General features: G+C 46.8%; 1 protein-coding gene across 3 annotated transcripts in view; it reads right to left on the bottom strand.

The window, feature by feature from the left end:
* The window catches only part of PMFBP1 (polyamine modulated factor 1 binding protein 1), a 128,702-nt gene that overhangs the window by 6,808 nt on the left and 103,479 nt on the right, over nt 1–18,415 (bottom strand). For all 3 annotated transcript variants that reach the window (XM_066582497.1, XM_066582498.1, XM_066582502.1), the window contains 19 exons: nt 17,638–17,721; nt 15,937–16,104; nt 15,748–15,831; nt 15,469–15,636; nt 14,256–14,477; nt 12,068–12,298; nt 10,366–10,596; nt 8,746–8,868; nt 8,537–8,663; nt 8,306–8,463; nt 5,491–5,737; nt 5,071–5,260; nt 4,838–4,991; nt 4,599–4,766; nt 4,356–4,523; nt 2,732–2,899; nt 1,219–1,386; nt 973–1,140; nt 763–825 (listed from right to left, as the gene is read on the bottom strand). In XM_066582497.1, coding sequence (XP_066438594.1) covers nt 763–825; nt 973–1,140; nt 1,219–1,386; nt 2,732–2,899; nt 4,356–4,523; nt 4,599–4,766; nt 4,838–4,991; nt 5,071–5,260; nt 5,491–5,737; nt 8,306–8,463; nt 8,537–8,663; nt 8,746–8,868; nt 10,366–10,596; nt 12,068–12,298; nt 14,256–14,477; nt 15,469–15,636; nt 15,748–15,831; nt 15,937–16,104; nt 17,638–17,721 — 3,090 coding nt within the window. The remainder of the gene's footprint in view (nt 1–762; nt 826–972; nt 1,141–1,218; nt 1,387–2,731; nt 2,900–4,355; nt 4,524–4,598; nt 4,767–4,837; nt 4,992–5,070; nt 5,261–5,490; nt 5,738–8,305; nt 8,464–8,536; nt 8,664–8,745; nt 8,869–10,365; nt 10,597–12,067; nt 12,299–14,255; nt 14,478–15,468; nt 15,637–15,747; nt 15,832–15,936; nt 16,105–17,637; nt 17,722–18,415) is intronic.

Here is an 18,415-nt window from a genome sequence, read left to right as displayed (position 1 = left end):
TCTCACCCACACAACTCTGCTACATGCATGATGCACATCACACACCTGCAGCTCTGCTACGTTGCTTTCCCATACCAGCTGCACGTGACTTACGAACTTCAGCAGCTGGCTGAGGAGACATGTTCGCTCATAGCTTTCGCATATCTGCTGCATGAGATTTACAAACTTCAGCTGGTGGCTGAAGTAAAATCATGGCTTGTCGCTGTGTCATGTAAGCTGCATTAGCTTCACGTCGGCATTGAATGCTCTCTGGTGACGTTTTTGCACGACAGCGACGGTTTGTTTGAACACTAGACAACGGTTGACGATTAGATGAAGGCTGGACTGGTGTTGGCAGGATTAGCTCGAGATGACCTGATATCACGTTCAGGACATGTGAAGACAGTGGGGGGAAGGACTGTGCTTTAATGTTGTTGGTCAATATGCACTGGCAGCTAAGGATGTGGACATTAGTGAGGTGTCATTTATTGGAGTCTCCACACAGGTGTGCAGCTGCCTTGCAAGCAGGTACAAAACTGGCAGACTGATTACTGCTGTATCCATAGCAACTGAGGCCGCGAGGGTTTGTGGGTGATATAGTCCACCCATAATCCCTCATTCAGCGCACAAGGAGCATAAAGGACACAAGATTATGTCCTAGTCACGTGATCAGGGGGCGGCGCTAAATAGCCAGTAACTGACATCACAGGTGCTGTCAGGCTCTGCATGTAAGACACACGGACAGATGGACAAGTGGTTGTTAGCACTTTGACGATTACTTACCTCACTGGCGGCTGCACTGTACTTCTGTTTGAATTGGTTCAGTGCATTTTGCAGACTGTCTCTCTGTGGGGGGACAAACACAAGATTGACACAGAATACTGTATGTTGTAGGCGGAGCCTAGGCAAACTATGGCCGCCGTCTGCTGAGGAACAGACACTAGTATGATGATGCTGGGTCTGTGGTTCTACAACAGGTAGGGGTGAGGGTACCTCTCTGCCTTCAGTTCTGAGTTTCTCCATGACTCCTGCGAGCTGTTCCTGCAGCTGCTTCACCACCTCTTCCCTCTGTCGGAGCTCTTGCGCTCGCTCCTGGTGAAGCCTCTGCCAGTGCTGGACTTGGTTACCATGATCTCGTAGACGGCCTTCACATAACTCCGCCTGCAGAGACGCATACAGTAATAAGCGGCGGGTATTATCACACCAGCATGACTTCTCTTCCTGGTTAAGCCCTTTCACCTCTTGCTCCTTCTGCCTCTTCAGATCGTGTAGGGCGCTCATCTCTGTACTCAGCCTACGGATTTGCTCTTCCTGGCTGGCGCCGTCTCGCTCCAGCTCTGCCTTCCTGTGTTGGGTGCGCTGCAGCTCGTTCCTCAGAGTTGCCAGCTCCCTGTTGCGTCCGCTTAGCTGCTCCGGACACAAGTGGATACAGTTCATATTAAGTCATTCAGACTTTTAACTAGAAGTTTAGGGTGTTGGGGATTTCTCAGTGTGATTCACAAAGGCACTTTTTTGGTATTAAAAGCCATTTTATTTTCCCCCATGATGTCATATAAGACCTCTGGGGGTCATTCACGTGTTTTTTTTTGTTTTTTTTTAATTTGACACTTTTCCACTACAGCTGGGGCATCCATAGGAGTCCCAGTTACAAGGGAAAACATCTTTTTGTAGTGACAGTAGTCCCGGTGATAGTTGATTAGGGTCTGCTAGGACCCTGCAACTCTGCTGTGACAAGGGGCACCCAGTGCTCACATGATCGCCGGGTCAAATAGCTGAATTAACTCTTCTGCTTTCTTTCTGTATTATGTAGCGATCATTGAGCACTTTTCTCTGCCTCCTGCCTGGGAGCTCTGTGAGGAGAAGCCATCCTGTGCTGCACACAGCTTCTCCTTTTCCCAGTACACCCACTTCCTTCCGTGACTCGGTGCATCAGATTGTGACTATTGCACCTGGGACTATGCATTGGGACTATGGTCCCACCGGGGAGCAGACACAATGTGAAGATAAAAAGCTGGATATAGCACAGGACAGCTTCTCTTCACACAGGAACTGCGGCCAGACAGGAAGCAGACAACAGCATGTGTTGGTGGTTAATGTGTAGATATAGTACATAGACTGCAGCCATTATGAATAAGCTATTCTATGTACCCTACTGTGCCTGCACTACAGATGATAGAAGGGGCACAGCGAAGAACAGAACTCTGTATTCACTCCCCAGATGCAGCTAGCTGAAGACTGATTTCCCTAGCAATGCTTCTCCTACATGAATAGGAGGGTTTCTACTACAAATGTACAGCATAGGATGATTCTAAGCATTTTTTGCAATATTTAATCAACTATTCTGCACATTAAAAAATGAAGTAACAAGTTACACTTCAACGAGCATTTAGATTTTTTGTTGGCTTTTTACTTTGAATAGGGAGGGAACGGTCAAGCAGCAAGTGGAGCTGAAGCCTCCTATTACACTTATGTATCCCACCACGGTGTCGGAGCCAGAAGTCTTGTAGGAGGCTTCAGCTTCCTTTGGGCGTGAAGCCCTCAATGATGCCTCCGCCTCTGACTCTGTTGCACAGACAGCAGGTTGGGCGATCAGCTGATCGCTGGGGATCCTGAGCAGTGCGTCTCTGGCAATTGATGACCTTTCCTGAGGATAGCTCATCAAGAGTGTTTGACCAGGAAACTCTTTAAGAAGTAAAAAAAAATATATATATATATTGTTTTCTTGATCCAACAAACAGTGTTGGAGGGCTACCTGTTCTCTGGCCTCTTGCAGACTGGTCTGCGTTGCGGTGACTTGGTTCTTGAGCTCCTGTAGACATTCCTGGGCAGTACTCAGCTCCTGGCTCTTCCCCCTCGCTGACTTTTGTGCCGCCTCCTCCTCTGTGCGCATTCGTACCATAGACTCCTCTAACAGTTTAGACTGTGGATTAATCAGACATGGTTAGTGAGTAAAATGAGGAGTAGGCAGCTGAGGATTTGTGGTTCACACAGTTAAACTATAGATCATCGTTGTCTGGTTTTTCTATCTGAATCGATCTGAAATTCTGCAGTGATAAATTTCATAAATATCAAACTACTAACGAGCACTTGTCAGTTAGTATGTAAGTGCTTCTTATGCTCCACCCATGGTGATGTCATCGAAAGTCCTACAACGTATATAAAACACAGAGCCTGACCGACAGAAGAACAGCACAGGGCTCTTGAAAAGGGGAGGACGAAAAGAACAAAATGAGAATATAACTAAGCCGTTATTATATCAGACACAACTCAGCGGTCCTGACAGAAGACACCGACCTACCACTACCAGAGAGAGACGGTGGGCTAAAGAACCTGCGGTGACATCACTGCCGTGGGAGGAGCCAAGTTGTGTTTGTCTTGTGTGGGGATCAAGATGGATGTAGTAGAGCTGTGTAATGTGTGGGAGTCAGGATGGATGTAGTAGAGCTGTGTGTGTGATGTGTGAGGATCATAATGGATGTAGCAGAGCTGTGTATGTGATATGCGGGGTCAGGATGAATGTAGTAGAACTGTGTGTGTAATGTGCTGTGTGTGAGATGTGTGGGGATCATAATAGATATACCATGTAGCAGAGCTCTGTGTGTGTGAGAGAATCAGGATGTAGCAGAACTGTGTGTGTCATGTGATGTGTGGGGTCAGGATGGCTGTAGTAGAGCTGTGTGTGATGTGTGGGGATCATAATGGATGTACCGTGCAGCACAGCTGTGTGCGCATTGCGCCACCAGAAACACTGTTACTATAATTTCCTAATAATTACTAGTATCTTCATACAGTTCAGAGCTCCAAATTCCCTGCTGTCTATCAGCCACCACTAGGGGGAGCTTATTTAGATATGGATTATTTAATTTTATACACACTTACTTGTGAAACCTCCAGAAGCGTGCGGCATTATCCAGCCCGAGCTCCCATGACAGATTTCTAGTTTCACCATAAATTATACATACCGACCATCTTGAAGAACCACCCCGACCCCAAAGACTACTTTTCAAAGTATTTTTGGGTGGTCATCTCAAGGAGGTTTAAGTGTATATATAAAACAGTCCAGTGCGCTCCCCTTAGTGATGATGCTGCTACATATTTATAGTGGTCAGCTATTTAGAACCCATTAACTATGGAACCAAATACTAAGAATGCGTTAATGGCTGCTGTAATATTATTGTCTATATGCAGTGGGGGGATTCTTTAACATATGGGGGTGAGAGGTTTCACTGCCAGGTAACTGATGATCTATAAAGTGTTCGCACCACCAGGTTTCTTCAATTAAAGGGGAAGTTTGCACTTTATAGGACTGATTGCTAAATGTCCTGCAGTGGTGCACCTACAGCAGTGAGTGAGCCCCATTATTATAGGTGACCTACCTCTTTGGTTTGGATCTGGATCTTCCTCTGTGTTTGCTGCAGGGCGCTCTTGGTGAGCTCTAGTTGAGCGCTGCTGGCTCTGGCTTCCTCCTGAGCCGTCTGCCATCTTCTCTCTAGCTGCGAATAAGTCTCTTGCAAACTCTGCAATGCTCGATCCCTCTCCGCAAGCTGCAGAAGCAAAGTGTAATTGCATCAATCCCCCTACCGTTATTGATGACTGTGCGCCCACTCTTCTATACCCACCATCCGCTCGGAGTGCTTGACTCTCAAGCTCAGCTCCTCCACCTCTCTCTGCAGCGTGCCCTCCTTATCCTTGGCCCTCTGCTGCTGCCGCTGCAGCTCCTCATGTCGTATGTGCTGCTCTTCCAGTTCCGATCTCAGCGACTGTTGAATCGTGACTTGTTCCTGGAGCTAAGAGACATTTCTGTGATTATGTGCCTTACAGGAAGGTATTCTGGGACTTGTGTTACCACGCCAGTTACCTGCTGCTGCAGCGCCCTGTGCAGGTCCTGCTCCCCTGCCTGCTCTAGCTGCACTTTGCTCAGTGAATGCTGCAGTTTCAAAGCCTCCTGAGATGCTGCTTGATGTCTCTTCTTGGCCTCAATCAGCTCCAGTTTCAGTCGCTCCACCAGTGACCTGCTCATGCAAGCACCACCAATTAGATGGATGGATCAAAGAGCCTACTGGACAAGATTTGGCAAAGTGATCCCTGTACCTGCACTGTTCCACTTCTTCTTCGCTGCCGTTCGCCCGCTCCCTTAGTGTACGCATCTCGCTTTCTATCTTGCGCGCTTGCTGCTCATGTCTCACGACTTCAGCTACACGCTCGCTCAGCTGTTCTTGCGCACTTTGCAGGCCGCTCTCTACTAACAGCGTCTTCTCCTCCTGACCGGCCAGGGCCTGCACTGGACACAAGACCGCAGCCCGTTAGAGGAACTTTAGCCGTTCTACCCATTTAGTATTGACAGTGTATGATGGTCCACATGATTTTTTTTCACCTTTTTGCTCTTTACTTAGACTTGCGTTTTTATATATCGAGGTACATTTGCCCCACCGTATTTAGTAATATATCAAGGATGGAATTTGTCACTTCCTGTGGCGTTCTACTTTCACTAACCCTTGTATATCAGCTTACCTGCTTCTTGGTGGAGTTTGTAAGTCTCTTGCAGTTCCTTCTTCAGCTCTTGTATTTCCGCCCTTAAGGCGCTGTTCTCTCGCTCTCTCTGATCGGAGTCTTTCTGTGCGCTCTGCAGTCTTCTCTCCATACTACGTGCCGCCTCCAGGTGGCGCTCTATCTCCTGATTTAGTGATTTGATGGAGCTGCGGGCCTGCAAGAGATCGGCTTCTGACTGACGCAGAAGTACATCCCGCTTCTGAATGGCCTGCAGGATAAATATATAGGAGATGTATGTCTGTGTGCACAGAAGAAGCCTTTTCTATTATTGATGTCACCGGCTTAGACGGCGTCTGATAAAATAATGCAAGTTGACATTACGGTTTGCTGCAATTTTCTTGCCGGTTGTCCATGACAGTTATTATAAATGTGGTCATGGATGGGCAGAGAAATAATCTCTGTATATAGGAAGATGATTAATCACCAGCGCTCTCTTCTCATTAATATTTACAGGTTTATTTAGAATGAGGCTTTGGAATTTCTTACATATTTCGGCCGCTGAGGATGTTCATACAAAAGGATTTGCGCAGCGATGTAATGCATTGTATATGGGGGGGGGGGGGGGGGGGTGATCAGGTTTACACAACGGTGCGGTTTCCATGGATTTCACACTGTATAGGGTGATATCTGCACCAACAAGTAGTGACGGGGTGTCCCGTGGATATGCATATCTGCAGCGTGGGGTGCTGTGAAACCCAATTCACATGCATTGTCCTGTACTGTCGTTATGTGGACGATCGGTGCAGAGTCCACATAGAACACCCACAAGTAGTCTGCTCCATGTGCACGGGGTCTTAACGAGGTTTTGTGGACTGATTTTGGGCAGCAGTAGTCTAGGCAGTCCTCAAACACCTCATAGCAATCCTGATAGAACAGTCATCGGCGGCATGTTGGTTGGATGTATGAGAATCGCTCTAGAACTAATGCCGACCATCTTATTATGTTGGCACACATCAGGAGTGGACGTTGGCGGTAAGGCAGTAGAGATTGACGCTTCCTGCCAATATTCAGTAAATGTTGCTGCCGTGTGACACAATAGTAGAAGGACAGTCTGATAGAACGGCGCCTGACCTGAATGTACGTATAAAGCACAAGTGTGTAATAGAATTCCTCCATGCAGAAAACAAATTGTGCCCGTCGACACTTTTGCAATGTTTACGGAGACCAAACAATGGAGGTTGGCACAGTGAAGCGCTGCTTGGAACATTATAAATTCCTATTGTCGTCTATCGGGCGAGAAAACCGTGAAAAATCAGAGATGATGCTCAAACATCTCATGAGCGAAACCGTGATATTACCGTGATTTTCTCGCGACGATCTCGCTCTTGCCAGTGTAAAGGGGCGCTAACTGTTAGTGGGTGCAATTTTTTTTCGTGGCGTTCAGTTATGCACGCTTTCATGTCAGACGGCCCCATGGCAACAAGATGTAACGGAGATTAGCAGGATGGTACAAACTGATTGCCTTCCCATCAACATCTGCTTCTGAGGTCGTGTGCCAACACAAGAAGATAGTACGAGAGTCGCTCCAAGACTAATACCTCCTAACAATGTCTGATTAGTGGAGACATGGCTGCTGCAACCACCAAGATCTGGAAAGTGGCAGAAAGCACTGCGGCGTTCATCTCTGCAGGTCGCATAGCCGTGGCCCACCATGTGACCTGGGCTGCCAGATGCATTGGCATGGTGCTTACCTGGCACTGCTGCCCTGGGAATGTCTTGACAATTGAACATTAAAGGGAATCTGTCACCTACTTCTAACCCTAAACTTATGGGCTGGAAGTAGGTGACCCGCTGAGCCTGGTGTTATACTTACCTTCCCCGTGATTTCCCTGATGTGAGCGCTGAAAGCTGCATTGATCGGCATGCTAAATAGTCCGCCCGTTCAAATGTTATAATAGGCGGACTACTTGGCACTGCTGTTTACAATGGCGGCTTTCAGAATTCACAACAGGGGAGGTAAGTATAACATTTACATCCCTGGACTCAGCGGGTCACTTACTTTCAGCCCATAAGCTTAGCTTACAGGACTAGAAGTAGGTGACAGTTTCTAGAACAGGACAACTAACAGAACACTGAAGCAACTAGGCCAGAGGTGGACCGTGAAGCTCCGGGGCCCCAATGCAAAACCTGTAACAGGGCCCCCAACTAGAATACTTTATTCATAGTAGTGGGATCCCTATATGGAGGAGAGGACTTATGGGCCCTCTAAGGGGTGCAACCGCATCCCCTATAGTTACACCAGTGAACTGGGTGTTGGTTACACAAGCTTCCCTAACATGTTGTGTAATCCGCTCCGAGGCGTCTCCACTCCAACCCCATCCAGTGGGATCTTATAGTGCCTTTGTTACATCTCTTTTCTACTGTCTGTGTAGGTCAGCAAGAAGAGGAGACGAGGCGCGGAGGAGCAGATCACACACACGGCTGTTCTCCATTGTCTTGGGCATGTAATTTATGAAGTACATGAGAAGTAGTACAGAATCATTGACCGTTCCTTTTCAGCTAGGTTGCTATGGGCCTGGAGGGGGTGGAATCTCCACGGCTCGACTTCTCTCTTACTCAAGTTTGGATAAAAGGCCGGTTTCACATATTGTTTCTGGAAACGAGCGCTGCGGACAACTGGTAGCTGTAGATCAATATGAAGTTATGTAAACAATGCTTTTTTGAGGCCCATACTTTGCTCTAGGAATGGCATTTTTCTATAGGGGAAAAATTGTGAATTTCATGTGATTTTTTTTAAAGCCACAAGGGTGTGTGAAGGCGTGTAACTGTGCCTCACCTGTTCTTTGTGGGCGATGACTTTATTGTTGTCCCTCAGCTCCTCCTGCAGCTTCTGGATCTGCTGCGCTTGGTCTGACACCAGGCGCTTGTGCTCCTCCACTTGCATCTCTGTGATGCGGCGTAGGCTGCAAACCTCCTTCTCCAGCCGCTCAACATCTGTGCAGAGAGCAATTAATGAAGTAGCCGAGCGACACCACCAAGTCCCCCGACAGCAGGCGCCGCCTCTTACTTTTCAGAGTGCCGTTTCTCTGCTCTTGTTCCTTTGTCAGCTCCAGTTTTACTTCTTGAAGCAGCATGTGACTCCGTTCCGTCTCCTTCATCTGTTTCTTCACCTCTTCCTCTGAATGGACAAGTTCCTAAAAACCGTAATAAACTCAGCAAACAAAGAGGAAGACGAACATTATAAAGATACAGAGCGTAGAAATCAGCCATACGGACCTGGGTTAGCTGACGGACCAGCCTCTCCATCTCTGCATAACTGCTGTCATTGTACCTGTGGGAGGCTTTGTACGTAGAAAAGTCTGTCTGGAGCTTTACTAGGTCTTCTTCTAGTTCCACCACCTGTCAGAAGAAACGACAAACCTGTTCATACGGCAGAACTAATGCACTAAACGCAAGAGTGCAGCTAAATTACCAATTCTTTCATATGGAAGTTCCCACATTATGGAGCAGATTTAGTACTGAAAAGATTGCCAAAAAACAGTCTTACAGCCCTACGCCAAATTCATGATTTACTTCAGTCACTTTTGGACACTTATTTCACCATATCTAGAAAAAAGGGCATGGTGTTGCAAAAAGCGGCGTAGCTTAAAAGCATCCATATGCCCCGAAAACTGTGCCAGAATGTTGGCGTATTATCAGATGTAACTAAACCAACTACTATCTGTATGCAGTTAGACTAGACCATCTAAAGGGGCTCTTGAATTATCATCCAGCAGAGCCACTGAGGATTCTGGGGCATTTTAGGACTAACTAAATGTACATCTGCCGCACTCGTTTACCAGTCCACTGATCGAAACGGGCATAATTAGATTAATGGGTGGAAATGGCTACTAGTGGAAGGCATGAGGCATCTGGCAAATGTTCATTGGATACATCCAGTAACAAGTAGCTCTATCAGAATCTACTAACCTCTGGTATACAACGGCTCATCCCCTGCTTCCCTTTACACGGCCACAGGGAATACCAGCTCCCAGCACTAGGGGGCATACTGAAGTCAGTAGTATACAGCTCCCACTGAAAGAGGAAGATGCTGGCACCCATGGTGGGACACGGAGCGTCTCTCCTGATGTCAATAGTCTTCACGTGAATATGTGTTTATTATAGGTTATCGGATCACATCAATTGGTTTTCTGTGCAGTTATAAAATACTAGCGATATGAAGGATAACCGTGTACTTACACAGCGGGGTTAGACTGAAATGGATTTCATAAATGACGAGAACCACCAGTCTGCAGTTACAACATCATCTAGAAGTTGGGGAACTTTTCAGGTATGTTGGGGCAGATTACTAATATTGTAAACCTAAGGAGCACCAGATTTCTCACCGTAGCTCAGGCTAGATGAGAACTCTGATGCCGTTTTTAGACTGTCTAGTCCAACTTTATACCACATATTAGTTTTATAAGATTTTGTGCCAAAATTTTGGAAGGAAAAGCTGTATTTAGGCCACTTTTTGGGGGGGTTTTTTGACCTGGCGAAAAAAAAGTGTCTAAAACATGAGAGTTTACTGGCGCGATTTGCACCAAAGAAGTGGTGCATTTTAAATAGTAAATCTGCCCCCATTGTATTACTGATCCCAAGTGACATCCCGTACTATACACCAGAGCTGCACTCATAATTCTGCAGGCCCGAATCTCTCAGCAGAAGGTGCCCTGCCGCTTTACCTTCCAATGTCTTATAGGAGCTCTACGCCTGACTACACTGCAGACCTGATACTTGTTTAGCTTAACTGGTGTTAGTCAAAGGTGTTATGGGTTGTACTTTGGGTTCTGGATGCTGTAATAACAAGTATACATACCCACAAGCTCTGTGGGCACCACATGGGGGTGGCTTTACCTGGTGCTGTAGTTTTGCGGCATGGTCTCGCACAGACAGCAGCATTTCTTCGCTCTGCTGTGCTTGCTCACGGCTCACACTCAGATCCGTCTGCGTTGCTTGAAGTTCATGGGTAAGGTGATCAATAGCCTCCTCACAGCTCTCCAGCTCCGAGCATCTGCCCTCCAGCTCCTCCTGCAGAACCAGAAGTTCTCCACGCAGCGCCGAGAGACGGGCATCGCGCTCCGACAGCTGGAAACACAGTTATATGACCTTTAGACTAGCTGAAGTACTGCAGGCAAGGGGGGGACGGGAGGAGAACTACAAGTGCAGCTTTTATCCAGTGTACATGCGTAATGAACATAAAATATACACTATATAAACACTATACTATATAACCACCGCCCCGTGATGTAACATGGGTGTTCTGGTGACAATGGCGTCTTCAGGCAGTGAGATACTTTTAAGCAGCAAGTGATCAGACGGTTCTTGACGTTGGATGTATTAAAAGCAGCAAGAACGGCTGAGTGTAAGGATCGGAGGGACTTCGGCAAGGGCTAATCTGTGATGGTTAGGCAACGGAAACGGAGCATCTCCAAAAACGACAGGTCTTGTGGGGTGATCCCAGGAGGTAGTGATTACTAACTACCAAAAGTGGTCCAAGGAAGGACAACTAATGAACTGGCAGTAGGGTCATGGGCAACCAAGGCTCAGTGGTGTGCGAGGGAACGAATGCTATGCTAGCCAACCCCCCAGCCAAGCTAGTGCAGTGTAATCCTGCTGGTGGAGATAGAAAGATGTCAGATCACAACTTGCTGGGTCTAATCCCTTTGAGGCTACGCAACCCCCTGCTTACCCCATAAAACTATCCAAACATGACAAAGAATTCAAGGTGATGACTTGGTTCTAAATTCGCCAGATCTCGATCCGATCAATCATCTGTGAGATGTGTTAGAAAAACAAGTACGAGCCATGGAGGCCGAACCTCAGCACTAGATCTGCTGCTAATGTCTTGGTTCCAGATGCATTAAGAACGTTCCGAGGTCAATGATGCCTCGATAGGCCGGAGCTGTGTTAGTGGCTGAGGGGACCTACACAATGCTAGTTTTTAATATCATGGCTGACTGGTGTATACATAGTATATAATGATTTGCTATCATACATCGTTGGGGTGAGGATGAGGCCGGCTGCACACAACTGGGTCGGATTTCACATGCAGGATCCTGCAATAGAATCCAGCTAGCAACCCTGCGCACTTGCAAAATCTGTAATGCAGATGACCATGGACAGTCGCGGGCGGTCATGTGCAGTACAGATTTTTATTTTTAAAAAATCATTGTATTTTTCCTGCCGTTGCTAGGCGATGACACAAGTTCCCGCAGCCAATCCACAAGGTCAACGGTTTATGGCTGCAGGTCGGACGGCTTCCATTGACTTCAATAGAGCCCATCTGTGCAGAGTCCGCAGCAAAATAGAGCATGCTGCTACTTTTTCCTCCGATCGCGGAATACGCAATTCGTATCCGCGAATGTGAAGGGAAAAACGAAAGTACATACTTTTCAATGCATGCGGTTTGCTGTGGATCTTCCATGCAGATTATGCAACAGGAATCCGGTCGTGTGAAGCCGGCCTAACCGATCCTGAATTTATGTGCCTAGTTTGGGCACAATGCTTTCCCTTTGCCATCGGTAGTAACGGTCTACAAGTAAACAATTATACATACCGCTTCTTTTGTTTCCCGAACCTCATCTTCCGCTTGCCTGAGACTGGCCTCCAGTTCCCCTGCACGAGCCACACAAGCTTGGTATTTGCTGCGGTAAAGCTCCATACTGTTATTTGATGAGCTGTAGAGACTCTCTGCGCTCACGGCCCGCTCCTCCGCCTCCCATAGTTGTGTCTGTAGCTTATGGACCTCTTCATCTCGCTGATGCAGCGCAGCATCCCGCTGTGATACCTAAGACGAGACCAAAACGTGAGTAAAAGAAATGAAAAAGGAGGGTGGAGCAAGACCCAGTGAGGGTAGTGGAATATTTATGGAGTACAAAGAGTTTTCAATGATTGAGTATTTTGAATGGTGGAGGTGCTGCCAACCAGATGACGCTCCACCAGTGTGGGCGTAAGTGTAGCGAAAAGGATGTGAAAAGAACTGGTATGGAGGCGCAACACTCTAAGCTACTAGAAGATGTAGATCAAAGTCCAATGTGTGATGGTGAAAGCACTTCTTTTTTATTATTTTTTCAGAAATAAAAAACCAGCAATGGAATACGCGTTTCGGGGAAGAACCCCTTCGTCAGTTCGGCTGGATAGGACAACAGGATGCCTAGGGGTGACACGATTCCAAAGATGTATAGAATGTGTCGGAGGTCCTGTGTGCAGGAGGACAGGGGAGAGAAAAAAAATGCTTTAACCTTTTAAAGCATTTTTTTTCTCTCCCCTGTCCTCCTGCACACAGGACCTCCGACACATTCTATACATCTTTGGAATCGTGTCACCCCTAGGCATCCTGTTGTCCTATCCAGCCGAACTGACGAAGGGGTTCTTCCCCGAAACGCGTATTCCATTGCTGGTTTTTTATTTCTGAAAAAATAATAAAAAAGAAGTGCTTTCACCATCACACATTGGACTTTGATCTACATCTTCTAGTAGCTTAGAGTGTTGCGCCTCCATACCAGTTCTTTTCACATCCTTTTCGAGACCAAAACGTATCCACAACACATCTGATAGAGACTACAGTGAAATGCATTTAAAGGGAACCTGTCATTTTATGTATGCTGTCCGCACAGAGGAAGTACAGACAGAAGTAGTGGCACCACTGATGGACCGTTCTCTAACTAATACAGTGTATAGCTAGAAAACTGCCAATCATGGTGGCTGATCAGTGGTGACCGGCCATGACTTTTTTTCGGCGAAGGCAGCATAAATAACATAACAGGTTCTCTTTAAGCGCCATTTTACATATATACTCAATCTACATTTTAAAAAATAGTTTTCTTGAATTGAGCGATGAACTCTTATCAGCGGTGCAGGCTGTTATCACAGTCGGCAGCGCTGCTAAGATTCTTATAACCCGTGTCCCACTGGTAGTTCACAGAGGGACGTGAACTGTAATCTTGGAAAACAATACAGCTGTTTGCTTATGCAGAACAGCTGTATTGTTTGCTGAGTGATAGCGGTGGTGTCCCGCTCCGCCTGCATAGCTCTTAAGTAGCTACGATCGTTTGAGCGACTTTTGAGCGATCGTCTGTCAGTGTAAATGGAGTATTACACTGTAGTAGCACAGATAGCTCATCCAACAGCAGTGGTGTGAATACTACTCTACCCAGAAAGCATGACAATTAGCCTCCATGATGTTGGTAAATTTCAGCTTAGAAGCCTGAAAAAATGTTCAAGGGGTTGTACCAAGATTGCAAGTTAACCCCTATACATTGGATAGGGAATAACTGGCTGATCAGTGGGGGTCTCACTGCTGAGACCCCTGCTGATCTCAAGGACGAGGCTCCCCAATAGTCGTCCCTTCACTGCGGGGTTACTGGAGGAGACTGGATGGGGTGTTGGTTGTACAAGCACAATAACACTCCAGTCACTTTCAGTGGGACTGCGGAGATACCCGAGTGGACACAACCAGCGCTCCATCCAGTCTCCTCCTCACTGCAAGGTATGGTGTAACTCTACAGTGAGGAGGAAGGGGGACATCGGACCCCGTCCTCTAGATCAGTGGGGGTCTCATCAGTGACTGCAATCTTGGTACAACCTCTTTAACAATTTTTCCATTTTTTCCTTAGCAAGTACGCTATTGTTATTTCAATATAGGGCACCAGTACGGAGATACAGCGCTGCCTCTGTCGTGGACTAGACCCTTATAGAGATGTAAAGTATTGTCCTTCAGTAATAATGACTGCCAGGAGCCTTACCTGCTCCTCCAGCTGCAGCTGTAAGGTCTGTGACAGGGTCAGGTCCTGCGAGAGTCTCTCAGTTTTCACTCTGCAGTGCTGAAGCTGCAGTTTCTCCTCCTCGAGTCTCCTGGTTACAGATTCCAGTTTCTCCTGCAGCCGCACAGAGTCGCTTCTCAAGCGATCAGTATCTACCTGATGTGTCTGCCGCAGAGAGGAGAGCTGATGCTGCAGCCGCTGCGCCTGCAAACACAAAGGGAGCCATTTATTACACAAATTACAGCTGTTTTATGATGTATAAAGTTTGGCTTAAATTTGCAAGTTTTACCTTCTGTCTGCATTTTTGAAAAGTGGCAAAAAGTGGGTGGAGTCAGGTATGAGTGTGAGTAGAAGCACCGTCAGTCCAACAGATGTACTTAATTTATGCCAGAAGCTGGCGTAGATTGTAATGCAAATCTATATCTGCACATACCGTGTTTCCCTGAAAATAAGACCCTGTCTTATATTAATTCTTACCCCCCAAAATGCACAGGGTCTTATACTCACTTAGCAGGCGCCATCCGGGTCCATCCCGCTGGCCTCCGGCAGGCTTTAGTGTAGTCCTCAGCACCGACGGAGCATCTCTTGCTGGTGAAGGGGCTTGAATAGCTCAGCCAATTAAAGCTGGAACTCGATGAACCAATTACAGCCATTCAACGAGGTCATTCAATGATAGGCTGTGAATAGTTCACCAAGCACCAGCTCCGATTGGCTGAGGCGGCGCTCGTGAACCAACCAGAGAAATCGCTTGCTGGAGGCGGGGCATTGAAGCCCTGTCACAAGCAAGAGATGCTCCGTTAGTATTGAGGACTGCATGGAAGCCTGCCGGAGCACTGGTGACCAGTGGGAGGGACCCGGACGGTGCCTGCTAGGGGAGTATGGTTTTGTTTTTCCATGTAGTGTAGCTAGGGCTTATTTTCGAGGTATGGCTTTTATTTCAAGCCCCCTTCCTCCCAAAATCAGAGTAGGGCTTATTATTGGATTGGTCTTATTTTCGGGGAAACGCGGTAGCAGGCATAAATTTGAACTTCTGGTGCACAGATGCACAAGATCTCGTAAAAAATTTTGCACATCTTCCTGCAATGCGCTTGGGTTTAAGACTGACAACAGAAATGCCAAATTCCCCCCAAGTTATCTTAATAATGGCGGTAAGCGTCTACCTGTCCCCTTTTGGCACCAGCTGTTTTTCTCTCACCTCAGTAAGACTATTCTCTCTCTCCTGCTGCAACTTTTGGACGACCATTTCATTTTCAATGGCTGCATTTTCCCGTTCTGCGCAGATGTCTTGGAGGCTTTGAACATCACTTTGCAGGTTCTTGACCTTACAGCGAGCATTACTCAACTCCTCAACGCGTTCTGCAAGCTGCAGAAAACACATTTACATTAAATCGCGTGCAATTTCTTCAAGATACATCCAGTTATTTCGTTTCACTGATGCAAAACACAGATTGTAGCACCCAGCCCCCATTCACACCTCACTTCGTGCTTGTTGCAGCTCTTGCTCCCCGGCTGTGAGGTCTGTGCGTAGGTTCAGAATCACCTGATCCCGGCTGGAGACCTGCAGTTAGGAAACAGAGACGTGAGATGCTCTATGTAGAACCGGTGAAGATCTGCAGCTTCTCTTTATACATAGTCACTAATAAGAGTCTCCTCTTCTACTGACCTCTTTCTGCGCAGCTTTGTGCTTCTCGCTGACAATGCCCAGATCTCGCTCTAATCTCTCTACGTTGCCGCTGAGTTGGGAGGCTTCTTTCTCTGTTGTTTTCTGCTCCTCTGTCGCTGCGGCCAATTCTTGCTGCTTCTGTTCCAGCAGCGACTGACATTGCAATAGCTGCTCCATAATAAGGGTGATACAAACATTAGTGTTGCTAGTTGTGAACAGCTGGGAGATAAAATCAAGCCGATTTTTGCTAAATTGGATCAGATCTGCACAATCCAAATGTTAGCATAAAGCGCCAAAATACTGGCGTTGGCTTAACACTGCTGGGGTTCTAGGTTTAAATGGGACCTTAATGAAGATTTGAACCTGGGACCCCATCGCAGCAAGGCAGCAGTGCTGACCACAGGGCCCTTCATAACCACCTTCACTGTTGTTCAAGGGGGTCAAATTAGAGAACCAGATTTTTACTACTAATGATTGTAATGGAATTTGGAATTGGAAGATCCGATTTACAATTATGTTATAAAATCAGGTCGGTCACTCCTAACTAGAGATGAGCGTGTATATTCGCTAAAGCACATTACTCGAGCAAGTAGTGCCTTAGCCGAGTATCTCCCCGCTCGTCTCTAAAGATTCGGGGGCCGGTGGGGAGGAATGGAGGGCAGATCTCTCCCTCTCTCCCCCCCGCAATTCACTTGTCATCGGCGCCGGCCCCCGGATCTTTAGAGACGAGCGGGGAGATACTCGGCTAAGGCACTACTCGCTGGAGTAAATGTGCCTTAGCGAGTATACTCGCTCATCTCTACTCCTAACCCAATTATTTCAATAATTGCTCAAGGCTAACAAAAACACAGAGAAGCGCATTCATCGGTCTAGTACCGTATAAATTCACATGTACATCCAGAAAAGGCAAAAAAAAGAGCAGCAAGGCAGTTGATAAATAGTGCAATAGCAAAGGTGAGCAATGAAACAGTCACCATATACAGATGATGATATAATCCCTAGTAGTTAACTTAAGTATTGATAGAATGTCCTTTGACATATTAGTGAGGGAAGCCACATTGACCTGCTAAAGTATAACATCTGCCAGGAATAATGGCCAGAAATCAACAAGTGAGAGGCAGCTTGAGAAAGACCCAGGGAGTGGGTCGAAACGTTGCTGTCTTGACCATGGAATAAAAGTATATTTCTATTTTGATATTGAAGTCATCTTGATTATATGGACCGCTTAGCTACACCTCGGATGCTGCTCCTAGCATTGGATTAAGTGGACATTGCTGGGATATGGGTCTGATCCCGTTTTGAAGCTTGCATCATTTCACTCCACCCATAATCTGGGGAATTGGTGAGTGCCGCTGGCTGCTTTTTCTTAATATATTGAAAGTGAGAGGCAGAGTGGGTAAGACTATCTCCTAGGCATCCGTACCCATTGAGAGGCCTCAGCCGCTAACCTGCTGGAGCGTGCAAGGCTACCAGTGGGCACAGAAACCTAGGAGACGGAACATGTGGCTCTGTTTCCAAGCTACAGTCAGTGTGAGCAAGGAGTCCAACATGGATTACTAATGAAGGGAGGTACGGTACCCTAATAAGGTACATGACAAAGATCCTTCCATCACCAAGTACTTCATATTAGAAGGTATTTATAACTAGCCGGACACTTGAACGTTTTTTATGGACACCCACATTTACAATGCTATTGCCTACCTCAGTTCTGCATGATTCCAGCTCTTCCCTGTCGGTTGACAACTTCTGCTGGAGAACTTCAATAGTTTTTTCTCTCTGCTGAACCTAGTACACAATATAATAAAACAATCTTGTAAAACATAGTTGCATCTGGGGTTCTTTACTGAGTGTAAGGCCGGTCTCACACGAACGCATTTGAATTGCTAATTCCGTGATCGCTGTCCACGCGTATGATACGTGTTAATACGCGAGCATTGCAATGCGCTGACTTTCACCGGTTTGCTTACACTTGCGGGTAGGAATTACGAATTCTTCGAGTGGAAAAAAGATCGCAGCATGCTCTATTTTACCACGGATTCCATGCGTATGAGCACCACTGATCTCTATGGATGTGTTAGATCCGCAGTGCATATGCAACTACATTGTGTATGGACGCTGATTCGCTCACAAGTTGCTGGGAGACCAGATAACAAATCATATAATGAAAGCAGGAATTTGTGGGCAGACAATGCAGGACAGAGTCTGGGGAGCAACACACCATCCAGACTGCTGTCTCCAACCTATGCTTATTCTTCTGGGCAGTTTCTGCTGAAGAATAAGTGGGGTTTTTTTTAAGTGGTTTATACTACTTCCAAAATAAGTAGTACAAACCAGCCTAGCCCAGAAAGCAGCATCCCGTTCTGAAGGCTCTCAGGACAGCTCTCACCACGACAGCACAGGAGAATGTTGCCTGAGCGATAGAAGGCCGTTTCCAAGGGGTTGGGCAACTTTCTGATATCATTCCCTGCTTGCGTTTGTC

Source organism: Eleutherodactylus coqui, chromosome 11, assembly GCF_035609145.1.
Source record: "Eleutherodactylus coqui strain aEleCoq1 chromosome 11, aEleCoq1.hap1, whole genome shotgun sequence".
Lineage (NCBI taxonomy): Eukaryota > Metazoa > Chordata > Amphibia > Anura > Eleutherodactylidae > Eleutherodactylus > Eleutherodactylus coqui.
The sequence above is the reverse complement of the archived record's forward strand: the minus strand, read 5'-3'. Positions and strand labels throughout refer to the sequence as shown.